The 23,875-nt window shown below is 58.4% G+C and overlaps 2 protein-coding genes across 6 annotated transcripts in view; both read left to right on the top strand.

Moving 5' to 3' along the window:
- CAPN5 (calpain 5) overlaps nt 1-23,875 on the top strand; it is a 52,463-nt gene that overhangs the window by 13,037 nt on the left and 15,551 nt on the right. For 4 of the 5 annotated variants that reach the window (XM_025419586.2, XM_025419587.3, XM_025419588.3 and 1 more), the window contains exons 2-3: nt 3,560-3,783; nt 10,247-10,378. In XM_025419586.2, the coding sequence (XP_025275371.1) occupies nt 3,619-3,783; nt 10,247-10,378 (297 nt within the window). In that variant the 5' untranslated portion in view covers nt 3,560-3,618. Of the gene's footprint in view, nt 1-3,559; nt 3,784-10,246; nt 10,379-23,875 lie in introns of those variants that run through there. The other variant, XM_025419589.3, reaches the window with a different exon arrangement.
- LOC112642142 (olfactory marker protein) lies at nt 12,680-17,731 on the top strand. The gene has a single exon (XM_025419590.3). The coding sequence runs from the start codon at nt 15,448-15,450 to the stop codon at nt 15,937-15,939; it is 492 nt and encodes a 163-aa protein (XP_025275375.1). The 5' UTR covers nt 12,680-15,447; the 3' UTR covers nt 15,940-17,731.

Below are 23,875 nucleotides of genomic sequence, written 5' to 3'. Positions count from 1 at the left end.
AGAGCTGGAGAAGGGCCGGCTGCTATGGAGAAAGCCTGGGCAGGAGCTGTGATGCCCCCTGGGACAGCAGGGGTATGGGCACCCACTGGCACCTAGCCAGCAGGAGTGGTGGTGGGGAGGCCTGGAGGCCTGGTCCCGCAGGAATGGGCAGGCCCTGCCTTCAGGGGCCCTGAGAGCTGGTGTGGCTCTGGGCTCTGACACAAAAAAGCTGATCCCTTTGGTGGTCCCTGCCACTCTTTGAGTCTGTCTCCCATCCAGGAAGGGACTCCAACCTCACCTGCGTTGGCTCTTTCAACACAGATTTACTTCTGCCCCAGTGTTGGACCCTGGGGCCACAGAAAGGAGCTGGAGGGGGCTGGCCAGGTCCTACGTGGGTGGGGCACTATGTAATGGGTATCATCACAGGGTTCCAGGACTGGAGGGGGCAGGGGCAGGTGGGAGGGAGTCCTTGGGCTGAGCTTCGAAGGGTGACCAGGAGTTCTCTGGGAATGCATGCACTTGTGGAAGGAACAGTGTGTGCGGAGGCCCTGAGTAAACAGCTGTAGGGAACTGCCAGGGGCTCTTAGCACCAGACCTTGGCAGGGAGAATGATGGGGGTGGGGTGAGCTCGGCAGGGGCCCAGGGAGGAGGCCGCAGGGGCCCAGGGAGGAGGCCGCAGGGGCCCAGGGAGGAGGCCGGCTGAAAGACTAGGAAGCTCAGACTTTCCTGTTAATACCCGCTCACTTGCAGTGCACCCTGAAGACGTTCAGAAACAGGAAGCGCCAAGCACGGTGCTCCAAGCTCAGGCCCAGAGAGAAGAGCCCCCGGGTTTGGAAGCTGGGCTCCTGACTCCTGGTTTAACCACGGCCTTAAGTGGTGATGCCTGCAGCTACTGGGAGAGGGCAAAGCTCAGAGGCTCTTGGCTCTGTGACCCCAGTGGGTGGAGTGGGAGGTGACCCTGGGGCCCTGGAAAGTGAGAGGGCAGTGCAGAGGTGCAGTGTGTGCAAAGGCCCGGGCTGGAAGAGCCTGGCCTCAGTAGGCCAGGCAGCCTTGCTGGCAGGGGTGCAGCTGGAGAGGTGGCCAAGCTGGGGCAGACCTTCAGCCAGCCCTGGGTCCAGCCATGCTTTCCTGTCTCTGTCCCCACGTCCCTTCTGTCCTCCTGAGAGCAGAGCCTCTGGAGCGTTCACGGGGTGTGGCCGGGAGGGCTGTGAGAACCCTCCTTCTCCCCTGGTCTGGGTGTGCAGCCTCGGCCAGCGTGCTGCCCCTCCCTGGGCCCTCTGCGCTCTGGACAGGGAATTGCTAGGGCTGATTTCTGGGATCCTGCTTTCAGCTTCTTTGATATAATTCCTGCAGCTTTAATTGCTTCCTGAGCAGGCCCTCCCGGAAACTGTGATGCTAATGAATCTCCCTGGGGGGCTGTGTGCCAGAAGCCAGGGGCTGGCTTTCCAGGCTCTCCTCTTCTCTTTCGATCAGGCCTCCGAAGACTGGAAGGATGGGGGAGAGGGGCTGGGTTCTGGGCCTTCCTGACAGAGGGAGATGGCCAGAGAGGTTAAGTGGTTGGGCTGAGGTCACACAGCAGCAGAGCAGACCCAATGTGGATGTGGGGCAGAAGGTGAAATGACCGTGTGTCCTGGGCAGGCAGGGACCGTGAGTCCTCCCTGCTCTTCCTGCTGCCCATGTGGATTCCAAACTCATCACCCTCCTCACCTCCTGCCCTCCCTGCTTCTCACTTCTGTTGAATCCCTCATCTTTTCCTTCCCATGAATCTGGACCAGTCAGGGTGTGTGGCATTAGCCACAGGGTCACCGGGCCAAGGTGGAGGCACCAAAGGATGTGTGTTCAATCCTAGACTCTGCCATGGGACGTGGACAAGCCTCCCTTCACTGAGCTTCAGTTTTCTCTTCCAAAAAATGGAAACAATGAAAGACTTACCCAGGGCCTTTTGCAAATCCTGTACGAACTTCTTGCCGGCTGCTTTGCACACGGCAGGCGCCAGAGGGATGGAGCTTCTCTTGGTAATGAGAGGTGGCCTGTCTCCTCTTCTCCTTCCGCTCCCTCTGGCCTGCTAAGCAGTCTTCTCAACCTTTGGTTCATTATAACGGCGCCTTCCAGTTATTAAAGCAACAGCATTCCCATTGTGGAGCTGAGAAAATGGGGACTCAAGAAAATGGGTGAGTCACTTGTTCAGGGCCACACAGCAGGTGAAAGGTGCATTTGGGACTGGCACCCACATCAGTCTTGCTCTCGGACTTGTGTTCGCCCCAAAGGCTGGCCTGCCTTGCCTTGGGGTCCCTCAGGTGGGCTGAGAAGTCAAGGCCTGTGGCCTGGTGGGCAGGCCCAGGGTGAGCTGACCCAGGGAGTGTGGAACTCTGCCAGCACCCAGATGAGGTCTCAGATACGGCGGCCGTGGGTCCAGATGCATGGCCATCTGAGCATGAGTCAGGGCGTCTCCTGTGTCAGGCCCTGCCAGCTGCTGCTCCCCACCCACCCCCTCCTCCCAAGGGCTTCCTGGCCCTCTCGGTCCAGGTCCAGCCAGGCCCAGCCTGAGTCCCTGTGTTTGGTTAGCACAGGGCTACAAGCACAAGGGGGGCCGCTGCAGAGGGGCCGCTCCTTCCGTGTTGGGCTCTATCGGGCTGCATGCTCTCGAGGGACGAACCAAGTGGACCCCGCTCTCTGGGGCTTCTGATCTGATGGTGCTTTACAGCCCCGCTTCCTGGGACAGGAATCCAAGGGCGGTGTGGAGGGAGAGGAGGAGTTCACTTTGGGACTGGGACCCTCACAGGGGTGGGCGGGTCAGGGGCCCAGAAAAGAGGTCCAGGCTGAATACGGGGAGATGGGGTCATCTGGGCAGGGAAGGCGAGCAGAAGGGAGGGAGAGAGGGGTCAGGGATGGGAGATGAGAGTGTTCAGGAGTGAAACTCCGTGAAGTCTGGGAAGCCATCAGGGAGAGTCCGTTGCGGTGAGAGATGGGGAGGCCACCGAGTGAGGGATGGGGGGGGGCTCGGGGGAGGTTAGGTCACTAGGATTAAGGAGCCATGAGGAAATGTTTATTCCAGAAACGCAGTGAAGCAGGCGGTGCTTGGGGGTGAGGCTTGGAATGAATGTGAACGATGGCCAAAGGGGGGCGCCCTCCACACGGGGCTGAAATGTGCTTTCCGATTAAGTGGGGGGAGTTGGAGGAGAGAAGCCTGGACGCGCGTGGCACCAGCCAGGGAGCTGCCGAGTGGGCTGCGAGTCCGACCCAGCGCTAGGGGGTCTAGGGAGGGCTGGTGACGAAGGACGGGGTGGGCGGGTGCGGCCAGGCAGCCCTGAGCGCCTGTGGTTGAGCCCTTGGCCTCTTGGCCTGCGGGCTGGCATCGCCTCCGAGCATCAGAAATGAGAGAGTTCGGGGCGCAAAGTCAGGTCAGTTGGTTCCCGTCCTTGCCGTGCATGGAGCAGCCGCGCCTCTGAGCCTCAATTCCTGGCCTGGGGACAGGGTGAGGGTGACCACTTCACAGGGCTGCCGGGCAGGGGCACCCATGAGGCACCTGGCTCAGTAGGCCGCAGTAAGTGATGATCTTCTCACCTTCCTGTCCCCCCAGGTGCCCCAGGAGCCACCTGCGTCCCCGCCTAGCCCTCCCCTGCGGGGGCAGCCGCCACCATGTTCTCGTGTGTGAAGGCCTACGAGGACCAGAACTACTCCGCCCTGAAGCGGGCCTGTCTGCGCCGGAAGGTGCTCTTCGAGGATCCCAACTTCCCGGCCACCGATGACTCGCTGTACTATAAGGGCACCCCGGGGCCCACTGTCCGGTGGAAGCGGCCCAAGGTCAGTGTCTGGTCACAAGGGGAGCTGAGGCGAGCAGGTCCAGACCCACTCAGTCTGCAGGGGACAGGGCGGCAGCTGGTCATCCTGAGGCCCTGGGGGGCTGCTCGGGGGCGGGGGGGTCCCCCTGGATAGGGAGCCAGAGAAGGGGCCCTCATCCTGTGGCCACCCCTGCCCGGCCAGGATCTTGCCCTCTGCCTGGGCCTCAACTTCCTCATGGGGAAAATGGGGCCCTCTGCCCTGCCACCCTTCTCCCTGAGTGGTTTTGGGCTAAAACTGAGGCAAATGTTTTACTGTACTGAAATGTAGAGTGACATTTAAGCATAAGCAGTTTGCTTACACATTATCATAATGGTTTTGAAATAGTCATTTGCTGCAAATGAAAAGTATTTATGATAGTTAATCGATAATAGTAATAGTAGTAATAAATAATAGTGCCTTATAGGGTTGTTGGGAGCATTAAAAGAGATGGCATGTGAACAAGGCTGGCAGCACGCCTGGCGCCCAGTACAGGCAGTGTCACCATTACTCTTGAGAATGGTGACTCCGTGACATTTCTCTGGCTGCTTCCCCCCCACCCCCACCCCCTTGCCCCCACAATCCCGGCCTTGGTCGCCAAGGCTAGACTGTGTTAAACAGAGTTGTTCAGCCTCGTGATATGATTCCATCTTCTTTAACCCCAATTCCCAAGTGTGAGAGTGGGTGCCGCCGGGACCTGGGTGACCGGGTGGCTGCTGGTGCTGAGTTGGTCACACAGGAGGGATTCTGGTGCTGGGCACTGTGCTGTGCCCTGCCACCCAATAGTCAGAGGAGGCATCTCAGGGTCGAAGGGGGAGGAGGCACTGTGTGGCAAAGGCAGGAGACTTTGGGACCTGGCGGGAGCATAGGGAGTGAGGGAGCCTGGGTCCTGGGGTTGGTGGGGCTGGTGTGCCCTGGGGCAGTGGGAGCCCCAGGGCAGGGGCATGAGGCTATCGGCAGGGTGTGATGGGCAGATTTGTGTTTTGTGGAGTTCCCTGCAGCTTCCTAGACATTTGGGATTCAGTTTTCTTGTTCCTCTCCTAGGCCATGATCCTAGTCCCTTCCAACTCAGTCCTGTGTATTTCCTTGGACCGAGGTACTTGAGAGGCAGAGAAGCTGAGGCCCAAGAGGGGAAGGCGCAGGCCCCGATGGCCGAGGGAGCCCGTAACTGAGCCAGGCCGGGACCCCGGAGTCCTGCCTGCCCTGGCCCTCTGCCCGACAGCTCAATTCTCCGGAACTCCCAGGAGCCTCCTGGCCTGGCCACCAGATTCCTGCCTCTCAGGCCCCCTGCCCCCACGCCTTCCTCTGTCTCCTTTGTCTGGCGGGTGGGGAAGGAGGCCAGCCTCAAAGGGCCTTTGTGAGGCCTTGGGTGTGTGCGTGGTGGGGGAGACACTCGATCTCTCTGCCTCCTGCTCACTCCACCCCCTTGCTGCCCTTGTCCTGCCCTCTTGCCAGCACCCTTTTAGATCTGTGGCTCTGGAAGGAGGCTGGCGAGGCATGGCTGGGGAAGGTTGGGTTTTGTGTGGTGAGAGGAGGAAACACCCCCCTGCCTGGACTCAGTATCTCCCTGCTGTGTGATCCTGGTGGAGTCACCTGCCCTCTCTGGGCCCCTTTCTTTCCTTGCCAGTTCGAGAGTCCTGCCATGTTGCCCCCTCCCTCACGGCCTTCCTCCCTGGGTTGTGGTGTCTGGTCCTTTCTGGACCCTGGAAGAGGAGGAGCAGAGCTGCCCTGCCCTGCATGTGAAGGCGGGTGACAGACAGCTTGCGGTGATTGGTATTGACAGGGAGATGTCTGAGTGCAGCCCGGGGGTGGCAGAGAGGGGTCAGTTCTGGGTTCGGGAGGCAGTTCAAAGCCAGGCCACATGGTGGGGTGGGGTAAGGAGGTGACAGTGCGGAGCAGGGTGAGATGGTGGGTGGATGTGGACGCAGTGCTTGCTGGGTGGTATGGGGCTCGTGTACCCGACGGGCCGTCACTCCGCTGTCAGGATGGGAGGGTTCGGGGTGTGGGGGGCAGCTGGTGGAGCAGGAAGTCAGCTTGCCTCAGGTGGGTGGGGCGAGGCCAGCCCAGCGGGTGACCATTAACTCCCAGCTGCTTGGTCCTTGGCCAGTGAAATGGAACTTTGTCCTGAGGCAGCTGCGTTTCTATGGAGTCCTTCCTGGGGCCTGTGAGCTGCCTGTTTATAAATAGAGCTAAAAGCTCTTTCCGGTCATGCCCTCGAGAAGGCCACCTTCATTTCCATCCCAACTTCAGCGCCTCTCATCAAATTGGTCAGTATCGTGGCCTCTCTGTTCTTGAGGCTCTCCTCGGCCTCTCTCCCTGCTGGCCTCCCTTTGGCTTTCTCCCAAAATGGAATGAGAAGGCTGGTTTTTGAGCCAGATGGACTCGCCCCTACCTCACAGGAGGGTCTGCGGAGGCGTGACCTGGAACAAGCCGCCCCCCCTCTCTTGGCCTCAGTGGCTTCATCTGTGAATGGGGAGGCTAGCTCTTGCTGACCACGGTTTCTGGAGGTTGAAATGACTTGAGGTGTCTGTGGCGTCACCTATGGGAGGCAGATGACAGACCGGCTCACTCTCTTGCCCACCCACTCCCTGTGAGCCCTGTGGCGGGGACCTGGAGCTGGCCCTGCCTGGAGAGATTCATCTCTTGTGGACTGTGGGTGGGGCTGGGCCTCGTCCACCTCCTTCCCCACCCAGGGCACCTGCCCTAGGCCCACACCCTCCTCCTTCCTCTGGGTTCTTTGTTTTTCTGTTTTTCCAGTTTGGTAAATGCCTGCTGGCCTAAGAGATAAGAGGAGGTTGTCAGCATGACTCAGGGACTCCTGACAGTGTGGACACATGAGGGGCTTCCTCCTCTCTCAAGCCCAGGCCTTGGCAGGGACCCCTTTGCATCTCTGTGGGCACAGGGTACCCACTGCCCCCTCCAGCAGGGGGTTCCCTTCTGGGCACATGCTCAGGTCGCCTTGCAGGCCGGGATTGCTGCGGGATGAGACAGGGAGCACAGGGTGGCCATTAGTCCCAAGAACCTGCCCTTTTTTCCTGTTCCTGGCAAAGGGACTGCCTTCTTTCTGGGCCTTTTGCCAGTGGGTGGTCGATTCCTGCCGTGGTCTTAGATTCCAGGAGGGAGGTGACGGACGAGCAGGGTGGGAGAGGAGGGCAGAAGGTGCCCTGGATCCACTGTCCTGCTGCATGCCTGTTTGTACACCGGGACTGCAAACCTGAAATTCTTGTTGTGCCCCGGAGGGAGATGGTTCTGGGCTATGTCCTGTGTCTGGTGGAGCTGGTCTGACGGGGTGAGGGGCTGAGGGGTGAGAGGTGATAGCAGGTGTAGAAGGCCGTGCCCCAGAGAGAGGTACGTAGAGCAGAAGAGCTGTCACCTCCCAGCCCTGGGGTGGGGCTTGGTCCAGGGCTCACAGCAGATAGATACTTGTCCGGCCCAATCCTGCATGCCACTTGGCCCTTCCTTGCTCCCAGGGGTCCAGCCCACAGCCTCACAGAACCTGCCAAGTCCTGCTCCCAACACTGGTAGTGGGCAGAGTCGGGCCTGGGCCCTGTGGCAGGGGTGACCGTAGTGTGGACAGAGGTGGAAGGGATCACAGGTGGCCAGGAGCCCAGGGGAGTCAGAGGTGGCATGTGTCTCAGTACTGTGGCTGGATCCCTCTTCAGGTGAAATTTGGCGTCCCCATTCTTTCTGGAGATCTCCCTCCCCACCGGCTCTCTCCAGGCCTGCTCTGTTGGCGTCATTACCTCCAGGCAGCCCCCTCTGATCTCTCCCTGGCTTCCTGCTGTCATAGCTGTGCTCACATGGAGGATCACAGTCAGGCTCTTCTTCCTCAAGGGCTGTGCCCTCAGGCTGGAGCTTCCCTGATTAGCTCTGTGCTCTGTGCCTACTCGATAGCCCAGGAAAGATGATGATGGAAGGACAAACGCAGGTCTTGAGATCCTGGCCCTAATGGTAGGTGAGGGTCTGGGCTGCCCCTGACTCCTCAGTCTTGTTGCTGTGTAGCGAACACCCCTAAGCTGGGCTGAGGACAGGTGCAGGGGGGTTGGAAGAAAGAAAGGTCACTTCATCACTTACAGGTCCTGGCCCACCTGGATGCTGTGGGGCTGACTGCCTGAATTTGAATCTCACTTCACCTCTTCCTCTGTGGCCCTGGGCAAATGTCTTAACCTCTCTGTGCCTTAACCTCTGTGTGCCTCTCCTCATCTGTAAAGTGAGGAGGTCAACAGTACCCACCTCCCAGGGTGGTTTTGCACAGAGCTGGGCACACAGCACGTGCCCACTCTATGAGCTGTTCCTGTGACTGTTCCATTCAGGGTGTCCCCGGGTGGCTGCTGGATTGTGGGGTAGGCCCAGGTCCCACCTACCTCAGTGCTGGCAGACATTGTCTCTGCTGGCAGTGGCAATACGCCCCAGACTGCCACCTCCTCTCTGCTCAGTCTCCAGCTGGAGGCACCTGCATCCCCATGCCGCAGTGCCAAGCCTGGACCCTGGGACTCCTGACTCCTAAGCTCAGTTTCTCTTTGGGGGCCAGAGAAGTGTCTGGTGCCAGTGTCCTGTTCTGTGTGGTAGGGCCAGGCTGGAATGGTCGGACCTGCCCCATAGGTCTGCTCTGAGAGGGCCTGCTCGACAGGGAGGAGGAGAGCCCTAGTCAGGGAGCCCGGCAGACCCGGGTTCTATCCTATTGACCATGTGACCTTGGGTGTCACTGCCTCCTCCTGGGCCTCAGCATCCTCCTCTTTGGACCAGTGGAACATCATGGCTCTCCAGCACCTTGTCTGGGAAGATCTGAAGGGGTGGGGTACTAGGGGGTCACCTCTGCGGGCCCTGGTGATGACAGGTGGTGGCTGCCTCTACTTCCATGGTGGGGGTGCAGCTGGGGTTCTCCAGATACACAGTGCCCCTCCACTCCCGTCCTGCCTGTCCTTCTAGGGAGGCAGATGTCAAGTCATGGTTCTCTTTGGCTCCGGTGCTGGTCTGGGTGCTGGTCTGCGTGTGGGCCAGGGCCAGGGCCTGGGAGAGAAGATAAGGAGGGCGGGAGGGAGGGAGGCCGGCTTCTTCCCTTCCTACTTCCTGATAGAGCAGAGCGAAGGCCTCTCAGTGTCTCCAGCCTCGCTGGGTTCCTGTGACCTGGGGCCATATTACTCAGACCCGGCTATGGGAAGCCACCTTGTGGCTTGGCTCTGGGCCACACCCAAGTCCCATCTGGAGCCATTCATGCCCTCCCGGGAGCGATGGCCTTCGGTCTGGCCCCCTCCAACACTGGTTTTCCCAGGCACAGGTGGCAACAGGAGTCCCAGACGCCTTAGTGAGAGCCCACAGCCCTTTGCCCTGGTTTCCCTGCTGAGTGCCCTGCTTCCATAATCTGAGTCCTTATACAGCCCTGCAGGGATAATGACCTGAGAGGGGTTGAGCCATTGGCCTGAAGTTGCACAGCCCATAAATGGGAAACGGGAGTAATTCAAATTCCATCTTCCTGACTCTACTACCTTCTACTTGGTTGCCTGGGGTAGGACCTCAGGAGCTCTTTGTGGTGGGACCAGCTGATGGGGAGGCAGACCCAGCTGTGTGGGAGGCGGGTTGCTCAGCCTCTCTGGGCCTCAGTTTGCTCCTCTGTACAGTGAGCACAGTGCCCACCTGTCAGGATCCTGGTGAGGATGGCTCATGGTGCCATGCCTGGCACCTGGAAGGCCTGTCTCAGTGCTTACCACTTTCCACCTCGGGGTGCAGCCTCCCTCTCAGCTCTGTGGATGTAGATGCTTCGGGACATGGGTGGACACATGGACACCTCCGGCAGAAGCCCGGACTAGAAAAGGGGAAGGGAGCTTCCTTTATGCCCAGTCCTATCCCCACTATCCCCATGGGCCACACAAGAGGCACTCTGGGAGCTCTGCTTGGCCTTGCTTGCTGTGTGCCCCTCATGAGTCACTGCCCTTCTCTGAACCTTCATTGCTTATCTGTAAAATGGAACAACAACCCCACACGCCCCAAGTGGGTCGAGGGTCCAGTGAGACAGCCTGAGGACGTGCCTCCTCGGGGCCCGGCATGGTCAGCTCCCTGCTTCTCCCCTGCCTTTGCCACTCATTCATCACCTGTGACTTTGTTCTTTCTTTCCTCCCTGCCCCCCACCCCTTGTGACTGGGGACCCCTGAAGGGGGCTGGTGTGGGCACTACGGGGCTGCTACTGCTGCTGGAGGTTGATGGGCACTGACCTTTTGCTGGTTGGGGAATACCACAGAGGGCAGGAGGAAGGGGGTGCCCCGGGGCCAGTCCCCCAAGCATGGAAACTGTGGCAGAATGGCTCTTCAGGGGAAGGGAGCGGGGCCCTCCGGCAGGCAGCACCTGGCAGGGAGCTGGGTTTGGAGAAACCGACTGGCTTCATGGGGGGTGGGCAGCCTGCAGGGGGAGAATCTACACGCTGACAGTGAGGTTCCTCTCGGCTTCTCCGCAGGACATATGTGAGGACCCCCGCCTCTTTGTGGATGGCATTAGCTCCCATGACCTGCACCAGGGCCAAGTGGGCAACTGTTGGTTCGTGGCGGCCTGCTCTTCGCTCGCCTCCCGGGAGTCACTGTGGCAAAAGGTGAGTCCCGGTGGGACCCTCGCTGCTGGCCGGGGGCCGGGGGGTGCAGCCTGAACTTGCAGATATGGCTTTATGAACACCTGTGCAGGGGTGGAGGGGGTGACACAAGGGCTCCCCGCACTGGCTGGGCAGCAGAATTGCTCCCCTCCCTGAGCTGCCAGCTTAGCATCTCCAGGGCTGGGTGCTGGGCATGTGCGTAGCTCCCAAGGGGATTCTGATGTGTCCCCTCCCGAATACTGGGGACACACAGTATCCCTGGAGCCACTTGGCAGAAGAGGTACCTGTGACATGTGGAAGCTGCCTGAACCGTGCAGTGTGAAGACACCACTAACTGGGGCTCAGGAGACCCCAGCAGTACTTGCTGTATAAACTTAGCCAGGCCTCGTCCTTAGCTTGGCCTCAGTTTTGTCACTTGTTCAGCGGAAGTGGCCCAGCCGGTTTTGTTTTGTTTCATGATTGGGGGTTCCCAGGGCTAATGTTCTGGACCAGCGCCAAGGCTTTAGGTTGGAAAGAACTGGCTCTGGTCGCAACACTCCGCCCTCCTGTGGCGGCACCCGCGGTGCAGCCCTTTAATCCCACACAGAGCTCGCCTCCTGGGGAGGCGGGGAGGTTGGAGGAGAGGCTGGCCTGCTGGTCTCTAAAGAGTCATCTGTCAGGACTGCTGGGTTCCTGTGCTGGCAGATACCAGTCATTGCCCCCTGCTCTTCCCGTGACGAGCTAGCAGCAGGGTCTACAGACTCTGGGCATCTCAGCCTCATGGCTTAGGTTGAAGCCTCTGCCTCACTATTTGGTAGTTTTTATAATTCGCTCTGGTTACTCATCTGAAAAACCAGGGTAGGAGGGTAGCTCCCTCTCAGGGAGTTTGTTAGGGTAAAACAAGACACTATTCTCAAAGGGCCTTGTGCAATGCAGGGCTCAGTGAATGGTGGCTGCATTACCGGTTAATGATAATTAATATTCATAGAACATAATGAGTATTCCCAGGCAAGCAGGAAGCATCCCTTAGCCATCAGAGGGAGCTGTGCCCTTACCGAGGCTGGGACTGAGTAGGTGCCCTACTCTCCGGTCTTCTGAGCAGGGGTGTGACCTTTCAAAGCCACCCCAGGGTGAGTATCCCTGGGGTCTGGCTGTTGATGGTCCTGTGGGGACGTAGGTGCTGGAGGGCCCTCAGGAAAGATGACTGCTGTAGCCTGTAGACGGGGGTGGTTGTAGGCTGTCCAGGCTGGAAGGGCCTCAGAGAGCCGCACGTGGGATCGTTTCACTCATGGGCCTCGAGGGCCAGGGAGGGGTGGGGCCAGTGCTGTTCTCTGGATGTGGGGGTGTCCTCGCCCCCCTGTCTCCAGGCTTCAGCCCCCTTCTTTGAGCCCAAAACAAGGTCCCCCTGCCTTTGTTCCCATCCCCAGCTAGGTCGGGGCTCTGTCTGGGGCAGACAGTGGCACACAGGAATCCTGTGGAGCTGGCCCTGTCCTTCCCACCCTTCCCCCATTTACCTGTGGTCTCTCTTTGTGAGGTGAGCTCCCCATGGGCAAAGCTGGCCCAACTCTGTCTTCCCACTGAGCCCAGCAGGATCCTGGCACAGAGAAGGTTTAAGAAAGTTTCGAGGACAGAGCACCTCCCCAAATTGTTGGGCCCAGCCACTGGCCAGTAGCGCCACCCTGGCCTGGCCCTCCTACCCTATGCCTCTTGGGGCCTTCAGTGGGGCCAGAGCCTGGCCCAGCATGTCCCCTCCTGGGGTTGGGCTCTCCCGTCATCTGTGGGAAGGAGCCCCCGCCTGCTGAGTGTCCTGTCCCGGGCCTGGCCTTAGGCAGTGCCCTGCTGCAGCTCCCCATCTGGTGAGTGGAAGAAGGGGTCCATGACCCGCCGGCAGGAGGACCGTTGTTGACGCAGTGGCAGATCTGGGTTTATTTGTCCCTGGGCTCAAGGATGTCCCTGCAGGATGTCAGGGCACCTGGTCTGACTGGTCTGGAAGTTTCAAGGGCCTGGAGGCTGATCTCCAGGAGCCTGGGTCCCCAGGAGGCCGGAGCAGAGCAAGTTACTCTTGGCTAATTGCACCCTGCCTCCTGGAGCTGCTGTGGTGACAACTCCTGGGTTCTAGAAGGAGGTAGGATGCCCTGGGGAGCTTGTTACTGTGCCTCCTCTCCCCTCCTGTCCCTGCTGACTGGGCCCTGTTTGTTGTCACCCCTCACTTAGGGCCTGTTGCCCTGCAGGGCCTCCCCTGCCCCGCCCTGTTTCCTACACACAGAGCAGGGGTCCTCAGCCTGAGCTGTGCCCCTGCCCACCCACCCCCGACCTCACTCCAGGGATGCTGAACCTCAGGATGCTGGTGCATGGTGCCCTCGGCACACATACCCCCTCCTCCAGGAAGCCACCCCTTTCCCTCTAGTTCTTGATGCAGCCTGGGGTTGATGGGCATAGAATTTGAAACCAGCCAGACCTAGGTTTGATTCTGGCCCAGGCCCCTTGTTGTGTGACACTGGGCAGGTCGGGTTCCTTCTCCTGGCTGTGGTGTAGACCTGACTTCTGATCCCCAGAGCTGTAGGAGGATGAACGGAGCCTGTGGTCGGGAAGGGCAAGCCTGTGGCATTTAGTGGCAATAGACTTGTGTCAAATCCCTCTCCTGCCCCACCTCTGTGTTCCCCGCCTCTTTCTCTGTTCTACCAGACATCTCTTGGCCGTGGGCACCCGCCTCTTGTGGGACCCCTGGTAGGCCATTAGGGTCTCCCCATCCTGACCGTGCCTTCCCTGAGGGCGGGACCGTGGACTTCAGGTGACCGAGTTTTGTGGACCAGAAATCAGGACGTGACAGTGAGGTGGAGCATTCACCATCAGGCCTGGCCGGCCCAAGCCAGACCCGAGGGCCGCTGTGTGCTCACCTGCCGCTGAGGCAGATCCCTGCTCCGAGCCCTGGGCGCCCCGGCCGAGCACAGGAGGGGAGCAGAGCGGAAGTGAGTGCCAGGCTGTCTGAGAGGCAGTGTTGGGGGTGGCCGGGCCTGGGGGGGCACCCGGTGGCAGGGCTCGGGCTCTTTCTCTTTTTTTTTTTTTAACTATTTTTTTAAAATTGGAGTTCGCTTTGCCAACATATAGCATAACACCCAGTGCTCATCCCGTCAAGTGCCCCCCTCAGTGCCTGCCACCCAGTCACCCCGTCCCCCTGCCTGCCTCCCCTTCCACCACCCCTTGGTCATTTCCCAGAGTTAGGTGTCTCATGCTCTGTCACCAGTTCCATTTAAGGTGGTTCCCGTCTGTTAGCTACAGAGCAGTGCATTCCGCCCCGGCCCTGAGCACCAGCTGTGCCCGGCACCATTCCAGACACGGGGGACCCACGATGGGGACGATACTATGTCACATCAGGCTTTCTTTAGCCGGAAACAACCAGTGTTACGGTGTGCTCTAGCACACCCTTCTTTTTCCAGTTGGGGCTAAAGAGGCGTTTGCTTTGCATTTCAGTACAATGTTGCAATCACATATGCAAGTTTGGGACCTGCTCTTCTTTATTCATTCCTACGCCAGGCTTTAGTGGGTCTTCCCAAAGTGTCCAGTGGCCAAGAGGAGAGCTGTGGGTGGCAGTGGGCTCAGCCCCTCCTGCAGCCTCCTGCACCCTCGGGCCTCTCCTGCCCTGCCTACCTGAGCCCCAGGCCCTGGGTAACGTCCACCCTTAGCCTCCTCCTGCAGGTTGGCAATGGCCCACGCTGAACCCAGGCTTTCCCCAGGGTCATACAGCCCCTGGATGTCCCCACGGGTAGAAACCGAATGCCTCCCCAAGTGTCCTGTGGATCCAGAGATGGGGCAGGTGTTCTCGCTTCCCTTCGGGCTGCTTCTGGACCACACCCTCTACTTGGAGACCCCCACGGGCTCATGCCATTGGCTCCCCATGATGTTCCCCCCCCAGTCCACCTTATTGCCACCCCCTGTGAACTGGCTCCCACCCAGGCACCAGGGGCTTGGCCCCTCCAACTGCCCTGCCTTTTCCACCCCTGGTGCAGCTGTATCCCAGGGATGACCATGCCCCTGTGGCTGACATCCTCCCCTCATCATCCTGGCCTCTGTTCCTGTTTGGGTCTCCATTAGCCTTTACCATCAGCTGCCTCGGTCTCCTGCTTCCATGGTGGCCACAGCCTGCGCCTACATCTGCCCTTCCTGCAGTCGTTCCACTGTAAGACCAGTTTCCCTGACCTCACCTTCCAGGGGTCTCCCTTATCCTGCACTTTGACATACACCTGCCTCTTTCATTCATTCATTCAACAGGCATCTTCTGAGGGCCTCCTGTATGGCAAGCTCTGTTCTAATGCTGAGTTAATTTAACAGTAATTCCTCAGCCATGTTCTCCTCTCCTCTGCCCCTGCAGCTACAAAGTGAAAGGTTCTGGGAAGGTCAGGCAGCTTGACATCTCTAATCCTCTTGAATGCCCTTGGGGGATTGCCATGAGTGACCCCCCAGAACTGACCTCAGTCAGGGCTTGAGGTGTAACCTTCACAGGACCGGATGCTCTGTTCCCATTGGTGACCCCCTGCTCATCAGGTAGCCCAAGATCCCACTGACTGATTTAGCCTCCATCTAACAGTTGACTGTGCTTGTGGTCCACTAGACCCTTCAGATCGTTTTCAGTTGTTACACTTTGACCTGTGCCTCTGTCCTCTTTTCTGTGTGTGGCGTGTCATGGCAGCTTCCTCTCCCACTCCCAGATACACTCAGATAGTTCAGCTCTTCCACTGACTCCCCTTCTACTGCACCGGGCAGCTTCCCCTCTTCACAAACAAGCCCTTCCGTGGTAGTCAGGCAGTCAGGTAGTCAGGGCGGTTACCACAGCAGTTGACATCAGCAGAGTGTCCCCGAGGAGCCTGTCACCCTCCTGCCCGCCTGCAGTGCCTCCGTTGCTGCCAGTCGGAGGAGTAGAGAGGAGGCATTTGGGGCCTCCCACCCCCTTCTTGAGGACTGGGCAGGGCTGGGGAGAGCCGGTGGCCAGGAGGGGAGGGGCCGGGAAGGCGGGGCGTCCTTGGTGGCCTCTCGCCCCGTGGCCAGGCCCTGGCGCACACACCGGGCTGCAGGCAGCGGCGCAGCAGCACCTGGGCATGGCGGAGGACGGGCCGAAGCAGCCGCAGCTCAGCATGCCCCTGGTCCTGGACCCCGACCTGACCAAGCAGATGCGGCTGCGCGTGGAGAGCCTGAAGCAGCGCGGGGAGAAGCGCCAGGACGGGGAGAAGCTGCTGCGGCCGGCCGAGGCCGTGTACCGCCTGGACTTCGTCCAGCAGCAGAAGCTGCAGTTCGAGCGCTGGGACGTGGAGCTGGACAAGCCGGGCAAGGTCACCATCACGGGCACCTCGCAGAACTGGACGCCCGACCTCACCAACCTCATGACGCGCCAGCTGCTGGACCCCGCTGCCATCTTCTGGCGCAAGGAGGACGCCGAGGCCATGGATTGGAACGAGGCCGATGCCCTGGAGTTCGGGGAGCGCCTGTCCGACCTGGCCAAGATCCGCAAGGTCATGTACTTCCTCATCACCTTCGGCGAGGGCCTGGAGCCTGCTAACCTCAAGGCGTCCGTGGTCTTTAACCAGCTCTGATGGCAGGTGCTCGCTGCCGCCCCCTCCCCGTGCCCGCCCGCCTCGTCCCCCGCCCCAGCGCCCTGTTCCTCCAGGCGTGTGTGTGTGTGTGTGTGTGTGTGTGTGTGTGGACATCCTTCAAGCTGCTGGCCTGTACTCAGCTTGCCCGGGACCCCCCGAGCCTCCATCCTTCTTCTCCTCCTTTCCCCGGTGCTGGCGCTCCTGCTCACGGGAGGGATGTGCACAGGCCCTGTAGTCTAGAAGCTGCTTCTGCTGGAGACCATGGAGCCCTGGTCGAAGCTCATATGGGAAGATGAAGGAGCCAGGGGCATCAGCCTTCTCTCTGCTTCTTGTCCAGAGAGAGACTCAAAGAGACCAAGAGAGACAGACACAGAGAAAGAGACATTCAAAGCACCAGCCATTGGGTTTCCTCCGGACAGAGATACGGACAACAGAGCAGCCTCCTGGGGAGTCCACAAATAGGCACTTACTGCCCTCCTGGCCACAACGCCCTTTGCTGAAGTCTTGAGGTGAACAGTGAGCCTGAGAACCCAGGAAGGCTCTGCTCCCGGCCGGGCCTGGAGTGGCCCCATGGTGCCCCAGGGGCCTCAGGACTTCAGGCAGCCACAGGGGTTGAATCGGGCAGTGGGGAGTGGCTGGCAGGGTGGAGGCTGTGCTTGTCAACTCTTGCTCTTCTGAGAATGATTTCAGGAGGAAGAAGTGACAGACAGGGAGGGAACATGTAAAAAAGTTACACAGAGATGTATCTCTCTATACGTGTGCATATATATTGACAGAGAGCCCTGTATTCATGCGGCTGTTCTAGAGTCTGTACCTGCCCCGTGAGCAAGTCTGATTTTAAATGATCTATTATGTAGCTGCCCGGCTGGTTCATGGGTGACCCTAAGTAGGGGCTTGGTCAGGATGGCCTTGGGGAGGAGGTCCTCCTGAGCTGAGAGCCTTTGAAGTTCATACAGCGAAGCAGGGAAGAGCATAGTGAAGGGGTTTCCCTCTGCCTGGGAAAGCTGGGTAGAGGGATCCAGAGCCCTGGAGCTGGAGACAGTAGATTCCTTGGGGCCTCAGGTGTCCCTGCTGGGATGTCAGGTTTTTCCAGCACCCCGGGTGGGGAAGGCACAGGCCAGGTGAGTCTCTTTTGATGGGGGGAGGAGGGCCCTGGCCTGCCTGGCATGAGCTTCAGGAAGTGCCCCCAACACCCCGTCTTTAGGCCAGCCCTGTTGCTTTTGTCAGGAAGAGGCCCAGGACATTCTCCTCGCAAAGCAGAGCCATCGAGGGCTGCAGGCTTCTATGAACAGACATGCTGAGAGACAGAGGGTGGGGGCTATCCCCAGGGGCTGGGGCTGCTGGGGGTGGTGAGCCCCCACCCTGAAGGCATGAGAACAGGAGTGGGCTGCTGGAGTCGAGATTCTTTAGGTGGGGATTGGCTGTGGTCCTTTCTGACTCTCAGTTCTGGGGCCTGTTTCTGGGATGGGCTTGAGGTCCCAGTGTTGCCTGCCTGCCTTCTCTGCTGACATTGAGGGGAGTCCAGACCCCTGGAGTTGGCCCGGCCCTTCACCTCTCTACTAGACCTCTCCCTGTGGCTCTGGGGACCCTCTTGGTGCAGACTGCCTGTATCCCCACCCTGCGCCACCACATCCACCCCATGCATTGCGTGTCCCCAATAAAACCTCTGTGCCCCCGCCTCGTGGTGTGCAGTCTCTCACCGTGAGCCACCCTTGCTCCTTCAGGAGTTTTCTCTAACCCCTCGGAGCCCTGAGCATCCCCTCCTGGGCCTTCTCCTGCATCCCCCCCCCCCCCCCCCCCCCCCCGCAAGCTGCTTTCAGAGATGAGGCCTAGAGCAGTCAAGACGGGCTCATGGTCCAGATATCAGGATGGAGTTATTTATTTATTTATTTATTTATTTATTTATTTATTTATTTAGATTTTATTTATTTATTCATGAGAGAGAGGCAGAGACATAGGCAGAGGGAGAAGCAGGCTCCATTCAGGGAGCCTGACGTGGGACTCGATCCTGGGACTATGGGATCATGCCCTGAGCCGAAGGCAGAGGCTCAACCACTGAGCCACCCAGGCGTCCTCCAGGATGGAGTTTAGAACCAGGTCTCTTAACATCCAATCTGGGTACTAACACCCCTGACAGTTTTTTCCCCAGTGGCCCCCAGACCAGCCTCTGTATGGAGTGTGGAGCCATGCGGGAGGCCACAGGGAGATGCCATCTGGTCCTTCGCAGGTAGAGCCCCAAGGGGAAGGGTGAGGAGGTACTGCAGTCTCAGGTCTCCTTCCCTTGTAGGGTGGCTGGGCAGGAGGTGGATGGGACAGGGGAGTGGAGGGGTGAGTTAGGGCTAGGCCTATACCCGGGTTTCTCTTAGCCTCTGTCACCAACTTAATGCACGTCCTAGGGCAGCCCCAGCCCCGTACACCAGATAAGACTGATGTTGCCACACCACCTTCGTGCCCCACTAGACTCTTCTTAGAGCTCTTTCCCCTTGTCATCCCTCTGGAGCTCACGCAGTTTTTGGACAGAGGATGAGGCTATCTGCCTAAGGTGTGGAGTGTGGAAGGACCAAAGGAGTGGGGGGGCGGGAACCAGGCTTTGAATCTGTGGCCCCCTGGGATGAGCAGGGGCAGTGTCCCACCTGTCCTGAGGGCCCAGGCCCGAGTAAGGCCAGCTTCTTCCTGGTGACCAAGATCAGGTCCTACTTCAAGGGCCATGCTTGGGGTTTTGCTTGTGAATGACCCTTGTTTTGAAATGCTCCATGCAGCCAGGTCTCACGTCCCCAGCCTGCACCCCAGAGCCCTCCCCAGGGTGCTGCGGCCACCTTGTTTACCTTCCCTAAGCCCTGCCCTTCCAGCCACAGCCTCCATACAGTCCTGAAGATGCCTATGGAAGGGGTGGGGGTAACAGAGCCCAGCCCTTCCACCCCTGCTCTCCAGCCCAGACTGGGCCAGGAGGAGTGCAGGGAGTGGGAAAAGAGGACCATTTTCCATGGAACCCACAAGAAACCAGAGTGAAGAGACCTGTCATCTTCTGAGCTTCTGCCTCCCATGGAGGCAGCATGTGTGGTGGGGAGGGGCCTGCCACTGACCACCCATGTGGCCCGGGGCAGCCTCTCTGAGCCTGTTGGCAGGGGTTAATGATGGTGCCTCCCACAGGGCCCGTGAGAAGTTACGCGAGGCACTCAGAGCCTCAGCACCCTCTCCATTTGCTCGTTGTGACTCTCCCAGTTACCGCAGATACATGGTCTTACTTTCAGTTATTCTGAGAGGAACCTACTCACAGACTAGAAGCACAGGATTCAGAGTGGGGAGTGAGCTGCCTGAGGTAGCACAGCAGCCCAGTGCTTCTGGAACAGGCAGTGTCAGGGGCCAGGCTTGGCTCTGGTTAGAGAGTAGAGGAGAGGGCATGGCTTCTCCTCTGCCATCATCACCAGGCTCAAAATGGCCCAGCTAAGGGGATCTTTAGCCCTCATGGTGTAACTGGGGTGCCCAACAGCAGGGGTCCTGCTGCAGGGGTCTCTGAGCATCTGGCTGTGCCCTGTGAGCAGGAATCCCCAGGCCCCTGCAGGTGCGTCATGTCCTGCTCTCTGGGTGGTGAGCGACGGGGCTCTGTTCTCTCGAGGGTACGTGGAGTAGGGGTGGGGGGACCAGGCTTCCTGGCCTCTTCCCGTTGTAGCATTTGAAACCCAGGAATTTGAAGCTCTTGGAATCAAAAGCTAAGAACTGAAAACTTCAGGTGCTTGGAACCAGGGACTCTAGCTTGGGGAGTCACCTCACCTCTGGGATAATGCAGGAAAGCGCCCCCCTGCAGCCCTTCAGCCCCCAGCCCTGCTGGCCTTTTGCAGAAATGCTTCCAGCTGGCCCTCTGGTGTCCCAGGCAGAAATCTGTGGAAAGCTCCTTCCCTGAGCCACACCTACACACACACTGACATGTACACGATTCCCGTGTGCATACACACATACACTGATGCTCATACACATGCATGTTGTGCACACCCACAGACACTGACATTCATGCACTTGCACACTCACATGAGTGTGTCCCACTGGCTCAGAGTCCCAGGAGGATTTGAGCTGGGAGCTCTCCAGGCACCAGGGCCCCCAGCGCCCTCCCAGTGCCTGAGGTTTCTGGGCTGATTCTGTAGTGGGTGCCTGGGGCCTCTAAATCCCACACAGTCCTGGCTTTGCTGCGGGCTCAGCCCGAGTAAGTGTGTCGACTGTTCAGGGCTCTCCTCTCCCATCTGCACAGGGGGCAGTTGTTGAGGCTTCTCCTGGGGAGGGAGACTGACCAGGTCACCTGAGCTCCCTGCCAGCCCCAGGGTTTGCAGACTGTTGCGTGAGGGCACGCACGGGTACTGCGTTCCGCAGCGGGGATGACCCCTGACACGTGCACAGCTGTCCACAGCTAGGGCAGCACCCCGAGGCCACGATCCATCCTGGCCTCAGCGGCCCTGAGCAGGGGAGGCAGATGCCTACGCATCTGGTGGTGGGGACAAGGTCGCCAGCCGGATGAGGCCCCGCGGCGGCTGGCACTTGACTTTCCTTCCAGAAAGACTTGGCCGTGGGTGGAGCCAGCCTCCCTGTGCTGGGGGGATCTGAGTGTGAGCGGGGGCTCAGCCCCTTCCTCCAGGAGCTCCCCTCAGTGATCAGGGAAAGAGCCTGGGGAGGGACTGCCCCCGGGAGGAGAGCCCTGCAAGCTGCTGCTCCGCTTGCCCTGGAGGGACGAGGAAGGGGACCGTACCCGCTAGGGAGCCACACGTGCAGAGCCGAGGTGGCCTAAAGTGTCAGGGCGGAAGGTTTGCCTGGGGCCCGAGGTGGGAGGCTGGGGTGGGGGGCGGAGAGAGTCAGTAGAGCCCCAGCTGTGAATGCCAGGCTGGTGGCCGTGGGGAGCTGGTGGCCGAGGGGGGGCGGTGGCCGTGGGGAGGATGAGATGGAGACAGGATGGGAGGAGAGAGATGGCTTAAGGCCATCCCTCCGCAGCGACTCAGCGACCGAGGCCAATCTGGTTTTCTCATATCCCCCACTACGCCCTCCAGCAACATGTCATTTAATCTGTAAATATTTCTGGATACATCTCTGGATAATAAGCAGTCATCAAAACCAAAAGGAAACAAAAAACAAAATTCTATAACCGGAATCCTATAACATATCTAAAATCGTTTCACCTTTCACAGTAGTTTCCCTATAGCATCATATCTAATAAGAGTTCTGGTTTCCAATTTCTGTCATAAAAGTGTGTATGTTTTATAGTTTGTTTGAAGGTCCACAATTTGAATAGTTTGTTTCCTTTCACTGTTTCCTTGGGATTTTTTTGCCGAAGACACCCGTCCGTCCCTTGGTGTTTCCAATGATCCCGTCCGTCGCTTGGTGTTTCCAATGATCTGGATTTTGTTGGCTTGGCTTTCATGGGTTGTTCGTGAGTTCTCTGTACCACGCATTTCCTGTAAGCTCGGACTTACCACCAGAGGCTTCCTAAGGTTCAGATACAAATTTTTTGGCATGACTGCTTCATAGGAGACATTGTGTACTTCTCTCACCGGGTGCGTGATGTCTGGTCGTCTTTCTTTTTTGTGATGTTAGAAGCCACCTATGACCGTTGTTAAATCCATTGTTTGTCGATGGTCATAAAATACCGAGAGTCTGATATGCTGGTCTCTTCCTCATATCTTAGCTGCAGCTCATCTCCGGATACAAACCTCCCTTCATCTGCTATTGGTTACCCACTGGTACAGTTTGTAAAGAAAAGGCAGGATAAATCTTGATTCTTTCTCTTAATTTTCCAGTTTTAAAAAAATGAGTTGATTTCCAGCTGTCCTCCAGTAGTGACTGATTGTTTTTTTAAGTATTGTTGTGGTCTCATAGATTGGAATATATTTGATGTGTTGCCATCCTTTGCAGTAATTATCCTTACAGATGCTGGTCTTAGCCCATCTTTGGCCAGCGGGAGCCTCTTTGGGTTGGTTCTGGAATCCTTCGATGTGGCCCGAGGGTCTGTGGTTGCCTCTTTGCTTCCTGGTATGACTGGATGTAGTGTGGGAAGGTTTGAGTTTGTGTGCCTGTGTGAGCAGGCACACAAACTGTCCTGGACAGTGTCATCCTCACCTAGTACCCTGCTGGCAGCAGAGGGGTTGTGGGGTAAGAAGCTGGCCATGCTGGGCCCTCCAACACAGTGTAGGAGGGAAAATTGAGGCCCATTGGGATCCCTGACTCAGGATCTCCAGGCCCTAGAGCCTCATTAGCTGCTTCCTAAGCCACAGAGGGTGTAGGGCCACACCCTGGGTTTGGCTAATGATCCTCCTGCATCCCCAGCAGTACCTCCCAGAGCCCTATCAGGGCTCTTCTTCCTCCCTGCCCAGTCCCCATGCAGTCCAGAGCTTTCAGAGCAGGAAGGAACGGAGGAGGGTGCGCTGGCCAGCCCAGTGTGCTGAGCTCGGACTCCCTATCTCTCTGTGCCCTTGGGCAGCTCCCCATTCCTAAACTTTCCCATCTGTGCAGTGGGCATATTAACCCACCCTACATGTGCCCTGTTTTTGATACAGCCTTTTCTCTAAAAGCAAAGTGGCAGAGGGTGCTAGGGGCTGGGGCTTTAGAAAGCCAGCCTGGGGGTTTTAGAAAGGACACTGAAAGTGGACCAGCCAGTGTCAGCCCTTGCTGGGTTCCAGATGCTGTGCTGGGCCCTGAAGCCCTGCGTGTGAATCCTGCCTCCCTCCCTGGGCTTCCTGGGCAACATTCCAGCAGCTTCCCAGGATTGCCCTGAAAGGCAGTGCTAAGGGGTGGGGGTAGGGGCAGGAGAGTCTGTGCCTGGCCCCGGGCAGGCCTCTGCTGCTGGCAGCATGGCCCCTCTCTCAGTGGTTAGCATTTTCATTTTCTTGGTCTCTAGTGTCTCACTGGGATCATTTGTCTTTGCTGACATCCTTGTTGATGGTAAGAGGTATGTAAACAAAAGCCTTTTTAATGAGTGTGGTGTTTGGGGAATGGCTTTTGGCTGAAGTATCTGTGCTCGGGCTGGTCTGGGCCTTGGGATTTACGCCTCCTGATGCATCTCTGGCTCCTCAGCCTGGATGCCTGGGTGTACATCCTCATACCTGAGGGTGGTTTTCTCCCAGAGGGAGCTGCCTGTGGCCCCACTGGGTTCAGCCCCACTTGGTCCCGTGTTGGGAAGGGCCAGCAAGTCACTCTGACTCTAGAGTGAGGGGCTTTCTCTTCTCTGTCCCCGCCTCCTGTTGCCCAGGTTCTCCTCGTCTGCTTGGGGGATGCCTGCAGCCAGCTCTCAGGACACCTGCTAGGAGGCTGTTGCTTGCCCTCTCTGAGCTTTAGGGTTTTTTTTAGCTATAGAGGAGGGATGGATTATAGTAATCTATGCATGGGGTTATTGTGTGAATTAAACTGAGATAAACTGTAGCAGTCACAGGCGTGGCACCTGGCGTGTCTGAGATGTTCCATAAATAATACAGTTTAGAGACGCAATCAATGCCTATGAATTTTAACACCTGTTTGTCAAGCTCTGTCTCTGGGCCAGGCCCCAGATTGGGTACTGGGTGTAGAGCAGTGACCAGGCCTGAGGAATCCCTGCCCTCAGAGAGCTAACATTCCAGGGATAATAACAGAATTGAACACAGTGACACACACTTGTTTAATTATAATTGTGGTAATGGTCCCTGAGGAGAAGTGCCAGGGGACATGAGTTGGACTGACATGGGTCCTGGCCTAGTCTGAAGGGTCAAGGAGGGCTTCCGGGAGGAGGAGGCATATCCTAAAGGGCAAATGAGAATCAGCTGGGTGAAGAGGCAAAGAGCAAGTCCAAAGTTCCTGAGCAGAGAAAGAGCCTGGAGCAAGGAGCAGGGCATGAGGGGGCTAGAAAAGCCAGCTTGGGAGCTAGTGGCGGGGAGGCACACATTAAAGGTTTGGGCCTCACTTCCCAGGGAAGTGACATGGTGGGAAA

This window comes from Canis lupus, chromosome 21 (genome assembly GCF_003254725.2).
Source record: "Canis lupus dingo isolate Sandy chromosome 21, ASM325472v2, whole genome shotgun sequence".
Lineage (NCBI taxonomy): Eukaryota > Metazoa > Chordata > Mammalia > Carnivora > Canidae > Canis > Canis lupus.
The sequence above is the reverse complement of the archived record's forward strand: the minus strand, read 5'-3'. Positions and strand labels throughout refer to the sequence as shown.